At 48.9% G+C, this 14,427-nt stretch overlaps 5 protein-coding genes across 5 annotated transcripts; 1 reads left to right on the top strand and 4 right to left on the bottom strand.

Moving 5' to 3' along the window:
• Positions 1-255: 255 nt before the first annotated feature.
• On the bottom strand, positions 256-789 carry J7337_012017 (uncharacterized protein; the record flags this gene model as incomplete). The annotated part of the gene is made up of 1 exon (XM_044829549.1): positions 256-789. One exon carries the CDS (start codon positions 787-789, stop codon positions 256-258), a length of 534 nt encoding a protein of 177 aa, XP_044676224.1.
• Positions 790-3,702: 2,913 nt separating this feature from the next.
• Positions 3,703-4,863, bottom strand: J7337_012016 (uncharacterized protein; the record flags this gene model as incomplete). Its single annotated transcript, XM_044829548.1, has 1 exon — positions 3,703-4,863. One exon carries the CDS (start codon positions 4,861-4,863, stop codon positions 3,703-3,705), a length of 1,161 nt encoding a protein of 386 aa, XP_044676223.1.
• A 914-nt stretch (positions 4,864-5,777) lies between these two features.
• On the bottom strand, positions 5,778-8,890 carry J7337_012015 (uncharacterized protein; the record flags this gene model as incomplete). The annotated part of the gene is made up of 5 exons (XM_044829547.1): positions 5,778-7,058; positions 7,110-7,459; positions 7,517-7,535; positions 7,585-7,661; positions 8,413-8,890. 5 exons carry the CDS (start codon positions 8,888-8,890, stop codon positions 5,778-5,780), a joined length of 2,205 nt encoding a protein of 734 aa, XP_044676222.1.
• A 1,304-nt stretch (positions 8,891-10,194) lies between these two features.
• On the top strand, positions 10,195-11,010 carry J7337_012014 (uncharacterized protein; the record flags this gene model as incomplete). The annotated part of the gene is made up of 1 exon (XM_044829546.1): positions 10,195-11,010. One exon carries the CDS (start codon positions 10,195-10,197, stop codon positions 11,008-11,010), a length of 816 nt encoding a protein of 271 aa, XP_044676221.1.
• A 336-nt stretch (positions 11,011-11,346) lies between these two features.
• ARG6_2 (Protein arg-6, mitochondrial) lies at positions 11,347-12,837 on the bottom strand (the record flags this gene model as incomplete). Its single annotated transcript, XM_044829545.1, has 7 exons — positions 11,347-11,399; positions 11,450-11,499; positions 11,547-11,627; positions 11,677-11,811; positions 11,860-11,935; positions 11,986-12,042; positions 12,126-12,837. The coding sequence occupies 7 exons, from the start codon at positions 12,835-12,837 to the stop codon at positions 11,347-11,349; spliced, it is 1,164 nt and encodes a 387-aa protein (XP_044676220.1).
• Between the last annotated feature and the right edge of the window lie 1,590 nt (positions 12,838-14,427).

Genomic DNA, 14,427 nt, shown 5'->3' with positions numbered 1-14,427 from the left:
GCTGCCCTCGCCTCTTAGGTTTCCCACCACGAATGACGGAAACGGGCTCATTGCATTGAGTTTGGGGGTACTGTTGAGGCTACATCGATAGCAAAACGAAGACTCTTTTTCACTTCTTGGGTCGTAGGAGCAGTTTGTCAAAGCGGCCACATAGTCAGTGCGATGCGCTTTTGGCCCATTCTCGATACATCTGTAGGTCTATACTCCAAAAGCAATGGTCTATGTCTATAAAGTCTATCATCTAGTTCATGTCGATCAAAAAGCAGCGCCACGCGATTCAGCCATTCGCTTCAACCAAGCTTCCATCATCACAGTTCTCGAATGCCCCTTACACACAGGCACAAAAGCAATCTCAATCACAGCATTTCTCTGTATCTCAGCATAGTCACGTTTCATACCATCGACAATCTGCTCAAACCTAGCCATTACCTTTCGAAACTCTCTCCCGTCAGCCTTGGGAATGTACTCGGGATAAAGAACCCCAGGAGATTGGAGGCAGATCAACAGCCATTCGAATTCGTGCTGCCAGCATAACTCCTGGAATAATCGCTCGCGGGAGAATGAGAATATCTCTTCGCCGTATGGTAAGCGGATGTTTAGACCTGGGAGGGCGTCGTAGCTGAAGTCTAGATTGATGTTGGGCTGGGGATCGGGTGAAGCAGATCGTGGGATTTGGCAGGTTGGGCTGGGCGATTTTTCTCTGTACTCGAGTGATTCGCGTGCATGCCTGTGTTCGTATTCCTCGTTGGCACTTTGTTGAGGCTGCTGCGATGCATTATTTGTGTTCATGGACGATGGAGGTGGCGCGTTAGCATCTCTCTCCCGATATTCATCTGTTTCCAACCCTGTTTGAGTGCCTGTAGAGACAAGAGGCACTGACGGAATATCTCCACGTTCAATTTGGTTAATGACAATGTTTGATTGTCGATACAGTCCCGTATGCCCGATGTTACCTCGTGCATCTTGTATCCGACTCACACGTCTTGGCTGCGCACTAGGACCAGGGCGCAACAGGTCATCAACTGCCTATGAAGGGATAAGCAATGTGTATTTATCAATGGCGCTTACCTTACCTCTTCAGCCAACTCATCTGGGCTGTATGTTCTGCTATACGAGATCGGAAGTGTATTGTTTTGAGCTGGCTCTGGCGCCGAACCTTGACTAGACTCGCTGCTTTGTAAAGAGGGAGGATGATCGATACTTTCTTCACTTGTCCTGTGTAACCCAATCAGTATTCAGCACGAATTATCATAATGATAGGACCCCCACGTGGAATCACTTGGAGTCGTGTGATATGGAGGCGATAGTGTATCGCTCCTGTCGCCGAGTCTATCGATTCGATCCATCGGCCGTTTCGAGCGGATTTTCTTCCCATGGTCAGTGGCGTTCCGTCTCACAAAGAACCATATAATATTCTTATAAATCCTATCACAATCATATTAGCGCGATCCAAAGTCTGGGAGGGACAAGCTACTCGTATTGATCTCTACCATTTCCCGCCGAAAACTGACTCGACCAGTATAAAGAGCCATTCCTTTTGACACAGAGATATTCATGTGCCATCTCTATGAGTTCTTCCTGATGGGCTCGCTCTTCCCATTTGTAAAGGTCTTTTCCTGGAATACCCAACTTGGTAGTGAAAGTGAAGCGATGTTGGTTGAGGCTGGTCTCGTAGCCGATTGCATGTCTCTGCCTCCTTCTTGGCCTGAGATTCCGGTGAATATCGACCAAGGTATTTCTAGAGTGGGAAATATTGAATACAGAGAGATACCGGCCGAGGGAACAGCCGCAGCGCTCTAACTCCATGGCTGATAGTCTCTACTTCGAAAGCGAACAATCACAGCCGTTGGAGCAACAAAGTAGCCGTAGACGCCAGTGGCTAGTTAACTACTATATGTAATACACATTATGCAATAGCTGCCTATTTTCCTTCGAATTTATTCTCTTAGTTTCTACACCATCCTTTCCCAGATGAATGAATAGGAGTAGGTGAGAATGAGTAAGGCTGACTCTGCCTGACGATCCTAGTCAGTGCAAAGCCCCTTGCATTAAGTACACTTTATTCTGTTTATTAGAATTGCTTCTTTCTACTTTTCGAAACAGCTAAGGATATGTGCCGCACGCATGCGTATAATTCTCGGAGTCGCCGTTATGCAGGAAGTGTATCTCAACACGCGCTCGACTAAGTCTAACGCGAGTAATTTACGCGTCAGAACTTTGAAATGAGTCCCATCTTTCTTCTGGAGTCTCTTATTGGTCAATGGGATTATTAGGTGGTTCATGCGCATATTACATAGGGGTTCGACTTGCAGCTGTGCCCTTTCGTGTCGGCATCGATGAGGTAGGGTTGCAGTACTCAAGTCACCCGGGATACAGGAAAGAAATTAGGGACAGGACTTCAATCAGAAGTTACGGAAGAGCTTGAGAATACTCTCTTTCGATTACTGCGATACTGCATGGCTGCCTGGACTTTTTGACCATGATCTGATAAATGCTGTTGGTTCACCCATGCTACATGCGAGGCATCCAATCACGAGGTCAACATCAGCACTGCTTCGCCTCACAAGGCATTCTCACAACCATTCCGTCACACAATAATTCTCAGTGTCTCGTAGATCTAGCATGTAATTTGTGAAAGACGTCGAGAGTTATTGGCGATTTACTCAACGCCTTGGAGTGTGTTCTAACACATAAGTCGCAATATCTAGACAAATCGTTTTGTCATTCTTATAACTGTTCCGACGTCATACTTACATCGAGGAGACGAATTCTATCGACCAGAAATATATTCAAGGCATGCTGGGAGTCATCACTCAGAATACAGGACACAGGGTCTTTCTCGATGAATATGAATAGTGTTTGTTTGCGACCCTTTTATCGATCGCACAATAAAAAGAGAGAACCTCCATGACCACGAAACCTTAGATCGTTTCTAAATTGAGGAGATTGAAGACTCTTCAAAGTGTTCTCTATCCCAGTGTGTGACTGCCTATGCTCTCAAGTAAGGATGCTTCATGTCGTGGCTTTCGGCAATAAGCCAGGGTCCAGCATGGGCTACATGACTGGCTCCTTTCCCTTGGGCGTCACGGCCACCATCCATCATCAAAGAGCTCAATATATCAGCTGTATAATAAGTGAGAAAGTGGGCAGAGAAGTCACCGCAAGGAACGGGCAGTTGATAAGTGGCTACTGTGAGCGAGCAGCTTCTTCCGATACAGCGACATCTCTTCCTTCACTTCAGCACAAAGCTTTTCCACAAAGGACCCAGGATCAGAATAGCCTATCCAGTATTAGCCCGAGTTTCATTACTGTAGAATTTGGTATGGTTACAAGAAGAACCTACGGGAAACCATGGTTAGTTATGTCAAAAGTACGGCAAGTATTTATTCGGATGCTTGACCCTAAAGCGAGAAGTGACGAAGATGTAGAAAGGAGGAACCGAGCTTAGATTCCCGCTATAAACCTATTTGATGAGCTGAATTACTCGGTACATTGACTTTTGAACACATGCATCCAAGAGAAGATGTTTCATATCTATCAAGCATGTGACTTGGTGCGGTCACGTTTTGTCGCAACCAACATGGCGGCGTTAGACTTCTGCTCGTAGCGCGAGTATAGCACTCGGCGGACAAACGACATGACAGTGAGAGTCAAGCTACGTCATGTAAAAACACAGAAGTCACTACTGCTATGCGTTTCTATCTAAACGATCGTAATCCGTTTCCTTTCCATCTTAGAAGGGTCAAGATCTCCCGATTCGTCAGTGTACTTGCTCAAATTCTCGACATTCCAGATAGGAGGTCGTACTGGTCGTACTGCAAAAGTAAGGCAAAGCACCGGCCCGACGATCCTGTATCCTCCCGAAAATCTCCTCAATAGAAAAGGCTCCGATGAGCCGCAGAGGACCCATAGTTCATCATCTTGTTGCACTGGAAACCTAGCCCTGAATGTGAAAACATTCGTACCGACAAAGATCTTATGACGGCCAATGATGAATTGGGTATCGAGGAACACCGCCCACACTTGCAACGCCGTAGTGCTCAGTTCAGGGTGAACTGGATGTGGTACTTGCATGAATAAAGCGTCAGCATACCCTGATTTGATGTAATGAGCAACGAATTTGCTGCCATCCCAGTTCATATTTGTTCTGTACAGCATGGGCTCAAGGGTGTTCTGAACTTTAGTCCAATCAACGACCCACGAGGGGAGCAACTCTCCGGGGCCGGAAGACGACGGATCACCGCGACTTAGATATGATAAGACATCCAGGCTATCCTCAAAGACTATGATACGTTTCGTCGTTTCCACCAGAAGGTTCTCAATCTTGTTTCGAGAAGAATAGTCCGGTGTTATTGCATAGCCAGGATGCGCGAGTCCAATCATAGAGTAGATCCGATCCCGTTCATCAGAGGACTGACTGTTCTGCGTATAAACCAGAAGCCTCTTAAGGTCAAAGCTCTGAAGCCATTCCTTCTTAGCTAGAAGGATACTGAGAACCTTGGTAATAGAGCGCGCAATCTGTCCTCGCGTAGCTTGAGCACGCCTGAGCTTTTTCTTGATGTGCGTCCTGCGGGTCTTGTTTGGTTCGAAGAGTATCTCCAACGTCACTAGACAGACATCGCAAATCAGTCTCAGCATATCTGGGTAGGCCATTGAGTGCAGCCCATAAAGGAACGTTGCTCGTGAAGACACCATGAATTCTTGGAAGACCCATGCTCTCCCCCACCAAGGGCTGTTCAACACGTCGCAGAACTTGATCCAACCATCTGCAAACTCGGGCTGGCTCAGGCGTGTTTCCATCTCGGTTCGAAACTGATCTTCTGAGAAGAAAACTTGGGAATGTTGACGGCCTTCTGAGGGCATTGTATCCCCAATAATAAGCAGATTTACGAGAGTTCGTTCCAGTTGCACAAGCCATCCCATGCCGTCTCCTCTTGTATCAGCAACAGACAAGCAAATAAGAGTCTCCTTCGCACTCTCATATATAGACCTCATAAAACCAACCTGATGAGATCTCTCTATCAGATTAGCCTGGTTAATACATATCTGATCCACCCACAGGAACAAATCCCGATGATACGTATGCGTTTCCCAATAGTGACGAACTGTCTTCAAGGCGTGGTGTAGATTAGCAAAGACATTGCATCTAGCCCCATTGACCATAATAGGTTTCGTATTACGTGCATCGCCTGCGCAGTAAGACAGTGCCAGGTATTGCTTATGCGCGTTAGCGAGTTTCACACTAGGTAATAGCTCGCATTCGATGAAGCCAGACAGCGTATCAGGTAGGATCTTGAGAAGGCGAATCTCTCTGTCGTCTGTTTTCAGATCTTTGTATTGTACTTTTGAGAGGAAATCGCTGTTTTCAGGAGTGCAGAAGATGTCGTGCCCTGGGAGTTCATTTGACGTGGTAGTCGATATTGGCTTTTCTTCTTTGTCCATGAGAACATCCGACAAGCGTGTTGATACAGACTTATTTAATTACCCTGTTTCTTAAACATCTGGAAATTACAGAGCTATTCAAGGCGTTAGGGGACTCCGTTGCGATACTTAAATGGCATGTCAGAGTGCCTTTTGAGGCGAAGCACGTAAGAGCATCTTGTGATTGGATGACTGCGTTGGAACAGCCGCATTGTAAATCACAGTCAGCAGTGACGGAAAGCTTAAACCCTGCACAATATTCGCGATATATTAAGGTAGAATGATTGAAAAGAGATCTTGAATCAACCTTGTAGTCAGGTATAATGGGGTGTCTTGCTTTTGGTACCTAGGGATATTTACTGAGGATATGCTGCACCATCAGCTCTTGGATCACTACCAGCCGACCAAACCGGCGTTCCGTCAGGATCAACAGTATATCTAATAATCTGCCCACGCCCAAACATAGCCCTCTTCCACCCCTTGAGCACGACAACATTATGCCCCAGCTTCTTCAAGTCCTCAACAGTCTTTTCATCAATACCCTCCTCCACATGAACGGTCCAGTCCAAAACGTTGCCCTCGTCTGGCATACCGGCTCCGATGCAGATTCGCGGTGCATCAAGAGCCTGTTGAGGATTCAGACCGAAGAGAACTTGGTTGAGTAGAACTTGGATCGTTCCTTGGGGCTGGTTGAACCCGCCCATTACACCGAATGTAGAATGTAGGGATCCATCGCTGATATTCGTAGCCATGCCGGGAATGATGGTGTGATAAGGTCGTTTTCTCGGCTCAAGCTTGTTAGGATGTTTCTCATCCAGCGAAAAGTTCGCACCGCGGTTCTGAAGTGTGAAGCCACAGCCCTTGGGAATAATCGCCGTTCCGAAACCAGCGTAGTTGGAGTTGATGAACGACGCAGCGTTGCCAGCCGAGTCAGTGACAGTGAAATACACTGTATCGCTACTTTGAAGGGCAGGGGATACAAAGTCAGGGTTACCAGGCTGCACGCCGTCGTGGGCTTTTGAAGCGGAGAAGATCTTGGCGCGTTCGGCGAGGTATGACGGGGAGATCATGCCAGCGGTGGGAACTTTAGTGGTATCCGGGTCGGTAACATACCAGCTTGCGTCTGTGAAGCCTAGACGCAGCGCTTCGATAATAGCGTGCAGATACGCTGTAGAGTTATGATCTTCTGGTGTGAACCTGGGAATCTTACCCTGTTTCTCAAGCTGTTCGATTATACCCAGTGCCATGAGAGCTACGATCCCCTGGCCGTTGGGGGGGTGTTCCCAAAGCTCAACACCGCCGTTGGGATCTTTGTCTGTAAGACCTTGACCGCGGAATTTCACGGAGATGGGCTCTGTGTTTTGAGTACCGGTTTCAAGATGATGCTTCAAGTCGTCGAGTTCGAGATATCCTCCGAGGTCCTGCACGACCTTTACGATCTCCTCTGCGATGCGTCCGGTGTAAAAGCCCTTTTTACCATCCTTCGCCAAAGCTCTAAATGTCTGGGCGAGAGTGGGGTTCTTGAAGACTTCGCCTGGACGGGGTGCTCTCACACCATCTGGAGCAGAGGCGTCCTTCTTAAGCATCTCCGCAAAATTAGGCGAGGCATCGCGAAGAAGCTTCTCTTGAGCTTGCCACTACCCCGAGTCAGTCCAGCCCAAACCCAAACTCACAAAAGCGACACTTACAGAGTGAGAAGCAATTTCAGTAAGAGGGATTCCATTCTCAGCTAGCTTAATAGCCGGTTCGAGGATCTGGCTCAAGCTAACTTTTCCACTGCCGAATCGCTCAACGGTATCGACCCAACCGGCTGCAGCACCAGGAACAGTAGCAGCGTGGACGTGATGAGTTGGGATTTCGCCGACTTTGCCGTCGGGAATGTTGAGGCTCTTGCGGATGTTGTCGATGGTCTGCTTTGAGCCTGAGCGGCCGGAGCCGTTGAGACTTTTGACTTGCTTTGTGGCGGCGTCGAAGTAGAGGAGGAACATGTCACCACCGATGCCGGTGGACACAGGCTCTGTGACGTTCAAGCCAGCGGCTACGATTGATCAGTATTTGTTCAGATTGCCATGTTGTTGATGCGTGGTTGACGTACCAACTGCCACAGCTGCGTCCTGATGTCTGTTAGCTACTAACTCTTGGGCATGAAGAATGTTGACTCACAGCTGCATTACCACCAGCTCTCAAAATCTCAAGACCACAATTCGCAGCATGAGGCTGAGGCGCCGCTACAATACCCTCTGTGCTATGAACAACGCTCCTCCTGGAAGGAAAGCCAGTGAAGCCAGCCGAAGGCGGCTCATAAATTGATGAAGTAGGAAGAGGCATAGTGACTTTTCACAGAGAAACTGTACAGTGAAGAATACGAAAGTTCAGGAAGAAGACTATGTACATGATATTTATGATGTAAACACGACCTCGGGTCAAGCCCGACGTTGCACTTGGAGACGTGGGGGAGGGGTTGTTCTCAATGGCGGGGTAAATTTGGAGGGGCGAGGGGGAGGGGAGATAATGTCGTGATAATGCCTCTCGCCGATCTTCGGGTGTGTAGGTCCGAGTTTGATCGTTGGAGGGCGCTTTTACATCATTCAAAACAGATTTCCGGGTAATTGCAGTGTTTTGAAGGTGAATCGAGAGTGCATGGCTAACAGTTGATATGACGCCTAAAGAATAAGCTTAACAACGCCATATTCTCAGCAACCAATGAATTGATAACTAGATGTCGCTTCTATGGAAATGACTGCCTGTTAAATTGACTGATCAGTGAAAAGGATATGCTTCCACTAAACCGACTTGGCAGTTACGGGTATTACTCAATTCTCCCCATCTCAATACCCGCCTTCACTTCGCAATCTTCATCCCCAACCTCTGAAGATACGAGTAAATAGATCCTCTGGGCACCTTCTCAAGGCTCCTCATCCATCTCGCCGCAAAGCTCCCTACAAACCATTAGCTCTCCCTTTCACAACAGTCACAAGTAAAATGACTTACCAACTCTCGGTCCAACCTCATCGAACCCCAGCGCTCTCAGCACCCAAACAAGCTCAAACTCCACCAAAACACCAATAGCAATGATCGTGCCAGCTGCGATTAACCCAGTGTAAACAGGATGTTCTTTCGCAAACTCCCAGGCTGTGTTTGTAGCTCTTTTCACAGCTTCAGCCATGGGCTTGGCGAGCTCTGCGCCATCTTTTAAGAGGTTCTCGATCTTGCGCTCGATGGCTTCGGCGAGGCTTGACGTCCAGCCTGCAGTGGAAACTACTTGTTCAAGACGGTTGTGAAGTTGAGCTTGGGTACCGGTGTGGGTTTGCAGGATGGAGACGAATTGGGAAGCTGCGTCGTCGGAGTAGGGGACAATTTGGGCGGTGATGAGCTTTGAGCGCGTGTTGATCTCGCTGACCTGGGGTGATGATTGAGATGCAGCGCTTTGGCCGGTGAGACAAGAGAGGATGGAGGTAAGTGGATTCATTTTGATCAAAGTGCTTGTTGTATCGGTGTTGTTGATGAAAGGAGAGATGATGCTGATGAGTTTCGTGGACGAGGCTCTGTTTTATTCTGATGACATGCTGCACGGCCTCCTGCATATTTGCGACCACTCACAGCATTCACACATTCACTCACCTGCATGAATCACAGTCAATATGTAACCACTGTTAGACGCCGTTGCCTAACTTCATCGCCGCGCCTTGATGTTGGCCAAAGTTGAGGCCATGAGAGAGCCAGCATCACACAACCTGGCCGGATCGCAGGCCGCAAGGCGTACAGCATCCTACAAATGGCTTCCGATTCCCGCTTCGCAGATATCATCCAGCTACCATCAGGCTATTTTTCAAGTCAGCCCTCGGTGTGGACAAGTTCAAATTGGGCCTTCTACAAAACTGCCTCCGCCAAATGATATGCAGAACTACTGGCACAAACAAGCTGCGCCTGCAGTCGATCGTATTGGGAGTAATTCTTCCGCTATCCCGCGAAAGCTAAACTGAGGATTTGTAAGGATCTCCGAACTCTTCGCACTCGACAGCATCGAGTAATTTCATCGAGTAATTCCATCGCGTGCTGCCGAGACACTTCGGATACTCCCATCTGGTCCCCCTACTGGGCACAACACAACACCAAGCTTTCCCCACGTGCAACAAGGCTCTCTGTCTCATTAACAATCCACCCATCATCCCCAATCTAAAACCCCGATCCAGATTCCATAATCGAACTAACATCCCCGCGTGGTCCCTAACATTCCAGACCCCGAAGGCCCAGGAACGTAACTCCCACCTCGCTCATCGTGGCGGATCGGAAAAAGGCCAACTTTATCGGGGACTCATTAAAATAATCCAAATAATCTCGTATATAGCCTCCAGGTACTGTCGCAATGGGTAAAGGAACGTAAACATGGCGTTCGATCGGTGAATTAATTGTCAATGTCCCCGCGCCACATACATGGTTTGGTATGTAAACTATTCACATTCCTGAGCCTTTAGGCATTTGATAGTCTGTGGCTAGACTCTTGCGGCCAAGACGAAAGAAGGTACCGTGGTTTATCGGACAAGTCTCATGCCAGGCCCCGGCCCTGATCAGCGTTCCTGCATTGGTGGTTAACTTTCCCAAAGGTTGATCAATTCGTTGCCAAGATCTCACTACATCGTGCCTATGACTGACGTATAAGTACTGGTCACTATCTTGCAAAGGTGTAGTCTAATCACTCCAACTCAAACACACTCGCTCTATTCCCTATCTTTTATATCATTTTTGAAACTTCAAATCCATTAAATCTTCAAAATGAAGCCTGTTCTCGCTCTCACAGTCTGCCTCAGCGGCATCATGGGCGCTGAAGCCTGGGTCATGCCCCCTGGTGCTGCACCAAAGGCTGGCTATGCTCTTCGTCCAGAGGACAAGACTGGTAACAAGAACGCCGCCGATACAAAGATCAAGTTCTCACCCGCTGGTTCTTCATCTTCTGGTACAAAGTCAGAGGCTGTCGTCGCTGGCTTCATCAACCCCAAGACCGGCGGTACGTCGCGCCGTGGCCTTGACAGGCGCGATGACGATGATGACGACGAAAGTTCTGATGACGGTGTTGAAGGTGACCCTGAGGTCACCACCTTCAATCGCCCAGCCTTCAGGATCGGCACCCTCAAGAAGGGAGAAACCTCTGGCAGCGATGGTGATGAGGAGGATGAGACCAAGTACTTCAAGACCAACAACAAGAAGCAAAACGGCAAGAACAAGGATGACGACAAGAAGAAAGACGATAAAACCAAGACCAAGAAACCAGACAGCACCAAAACAAAGTCCAGCGACGATGCCAAAAAGACAAAGTCCAGACACTCTGGTGAAGACGACGACAAAAAGACCACCAAGACCAAGAAGGAGGACAGCACCAAGACCAAGTCTAGCGATGATGTGAAAAAGACTAGCAAGTCGAAGCACTCGGGAGATGATGATGATAAGAAGACGACCAAGACTAAGAAGCAGAGTTCTGCAAAGACAAAGAGTAGTCATGATGCGACCAAGACGCCTAAGGTGAAGGATGATAAGAAGGGCTCCAAGGACGACAAGAAGGTTGATGACAAGAAGAAGTCCAAGAGCACATAACCAACTCTCACTATGTATCACCATTCTCTTACAACCATGTATTTTATCTAGACTTTCATTTATCGAGGTCATACACGCGGCGTTCAGGAAAGGTAGCTGTTAATCATCGTTCAGCCTCTATCTAGAATTGTATTTGTATCATAACAAAAAAATGGTCTTCTTCCCCAGACGCGACAATGTTCTAAATACGCTTTCTTTCCTCATCTCCGCAACTGGTATAGCATGCAGTTCGGGTACAGATATGTAATGCTTGGCGCGTCCCTTGTTCTGTGGAGTGTTGAACTTGTTTCTCTATGGTGGATATCGGAGCGACAAATGCGCCGTGGTGTTGGTGGCTTAGATGGGGATTCCCTGGTATTCGTCATATCCGAGAGCGAGGTTCATGTTCTCTGCGAGGTTGTTAGACATGGAGAGAGCCGGTTCTGGGTGAAGGACTTACGGAGGCATTGTGTGGCGGCACCCTTGTTGAGGTTGTCGATGGTGGCGCACCTTTAACCAGTTAGTGGACGCGTCGGATCTGGGATGGAAAGACTCACACGACGACACGCTTGCCGGTGCTGTCGACAGCAAAGCCACCAATCTCAACGTGGTGCTTATCCTGGATGGCCTTGACGACACTTTACGACGTTAGTTCATGCGATAACCACAGGGCTTGGAGTTACATACGGAGCTTCACCGACAACCTTGACGAGCTTCTCGCCGGCGTATCGGTCCTGGTAGATCTGGCGAATATCACGAGATGTCATCTCCTTGTTCAGGGGAATGTTGACAGTCAGGTGAATACCGCGGAACCAAGAGGCGCTGGATGGTCAGTCTTCAGTGACGTAGTGGGTGAGGTAGCAGGCTTACACATGGGGCATGAAAGCAGCGGATGTACCGAGATGGTGGCTGATCTCTCGCTCGTGGATGTGGCCTGTGAGGGAGTCTTTACAGGTCAGCTCTCGCTCTCCTCACATCCTCATTTGCTGCACTTACAAGGCAATAAGTTGTCCTTGAGGTTGTTGGTGTCGTTCTTGGGAGAAGGCTTGGTACCTATTCCACTGTTAGCCTTCGGAGTCCCGATTCTTGCGTTCTGCTGTGCGCAAGACATGGCGTCCGCACGGATTGTGACATACCAGCTCCGCTGTAACCGCTGACACCGAAAATGCTAGGGATACCACCGAGGTGCTCAACAATAGGAGCCAAAGCAAGCTGAGAGCCAGTAGCATAGCAGCCAGGGTTGGAGATTCTTGTGGCTGTGGCAAGCTTGCTTCTGGGCTGAAGCTCGCAGAGACCATACTTCCATGTCTTTTGGTCCTCGTCGAAACGGTAATCGGCGGAGAGATCGACAATCAAACTCTTGCTGCTGCCCAGTGCCTCAACGAAGGGCTGGCAGACAGCGTTGGGGAGCGCCAGAATCCAGGCATCGACCTTGCCATCCTTATCCAGCTGGGCAACCTCCTCAGGAGACAGACTCTCGTAGATGATCTTGCGCTTGCTGTAGCCCTTCAACTCCTGACCCTGAAGTTCACGGGAAGAAACATGTCGGAGATCCATCATGGGGTGCTGGTTCAGAAGATCGATAAGAGCCTGACCAGTGTAGCCACGAGCTCCAATGAGGCCAATTCTCGAGGGAGCGTCATTGGAGGCATTCTTCATACCCAGAGGAGGGTTAGGGTTGGTCTGGGCAGCGTAGGACAAACGGCCGGTGGAAGAGAGGCATCGAGCCTGTGCGACAGTGAAGCTTCGGCCGAGGGAGATCTTGGGCATGGGCGCAACGAGGGCGGCGGCTCGGGGGGCAACGCGGCGAGCGCTGATGCGCAGGGCGGAGGAGGTAGCGGACAGCATGATTCCGATGGGGAGCGAGCCCAATTGACCACTGTAGGAAGTAGTTGAGGTGGTTGAGAGGGCGTGATGAAGGGATTGTTGGTGGGCGGGCAGGCTCAGATGCGACAAAATAATCCTTGATCGAATTGACGTTGGTGTGGGGTTTGCCGTTTTGTGTGGCTATTCGCGGCCGAAGTCGGTCGCTGGGGAAATTGCTGACTCATCGGATTTGAGCATGATCGACATGCACCTACCGACGGCGAGACTGAAGCAAGAGATAGGCTGATATGCTCAATTGTGCAGAAGCCTTTGCAAGGAATCTTGGCTTCATGTTGAACCTGATGAGGACTTACATTTGACCCTTAACGTCACATTAACTGACCGTTGCTGTTGGATGTTAGACCGGCGCCTTCCACAAAAAAGCCAATTGATGGCTTCAATGGCGTCCTCGAGGTAATTGCCAACTAACGAATTTCTAGTGATGAATGGAGGAGTTTGAGACATGGAACCATCTCAATATCGTATGTTGAGGCAAGAAGAGGATGGAAGTGACGAAAGGTTTCACAAATGCACTCATGATGACATCGTTCGGTCAAGTTCAGCGTAAATACAGGGTAAATGGATGAAAGAAGGTTGTTTGGTGGTAAATTTTCTGTCCCCAATCCTAAATTTTGGGCGTTTGCTGTGCGAAGTCCATAAGTGAAAGAGGCCCATTGTTGCCCTCGATGGCGTAATGACCGTCCTCAATCCTGTGCTCAACTTGGAAAGAAGTTAACAACAAGCGAGGCAAGGAACCGACACAAACAGCACTCGTAGGACCAATAGCCATTTCGATTCCCAAGCAGGTACTCATCCAATCCGATGAAGAGTGCCAATCTGTTTGGCAACTTCGAGAACCTCCAGCGTCTGTGTCAGACGGCTGCGGGAACTGGACTCTATCTTAGTGTGTGTCTGAAGTACAACCAGCAAAGGGCAGTCACTCCTACTTGTGCATCGGGCTATTTTCAGAGCGTCCTGTGTCTCCCCAAACTAGCCCATCAAGCTCCATCACTCGCAAAGCCCGCGAGGCCACGAAGCACTTACTTGTTGTAGCGTGTGATGCAATGGTATGGGAAAAAGCTCTGCGAGGTGATTGCTCACGCCCCTCGGGAACGAAGCGCAATGGAACTATCATGGGATCATCGAACCATCCTACTACCTCAATTGACACAACTGGGATTTCGCAGGGCAGCCTAGACGCTCCTACGACTGCCTGATAGGGTGTCACCTACAATAGTCCATCTATCTCCAATGGCCGCTCAGATGTCAGTCACATTGGCCAGACGTCGTTGAAACAGACACTCGTTTTGAATCATGGGCCACTATCACAATCTCAAAAATAGACCGTCGTGCAATGCCTTTCAACCCGTGTGCTGTCGCCCTCAACGTTACCTAAGCATACGAGGAGCGTCGCCAGTTGGTCTTGAGCCTCTTGTCTTCATGGTGAGGGATCCAATAGCAGCCTCGTATACTGGGAGCCTGTATCAAGGCCTTATCTCGGTGACAAACACCAGTCGTGGTGCAACGTCCAATGGTGTGGCAGTGAATTTGGTGTATCCTTCCAGCGAGCGG

Source organism: Fusarium musae, chromosome 9 (genome assembly GCF_019915245.1).
Source record: "Fusarium musae strain F31 chromosome 9, whole genome shotgun sequence".
NCBI lineage: Eukaryota > Fungi > Ascomycota > Sordariomycetes > Hypocreales > Nectriaceae > Fusarium > Fusarium musae.
The sequence above is the reverse complement of the archived record's forward strand: the minus strand, read 5'-3'. Positions and strand labels throughout refer to the sequence as shown.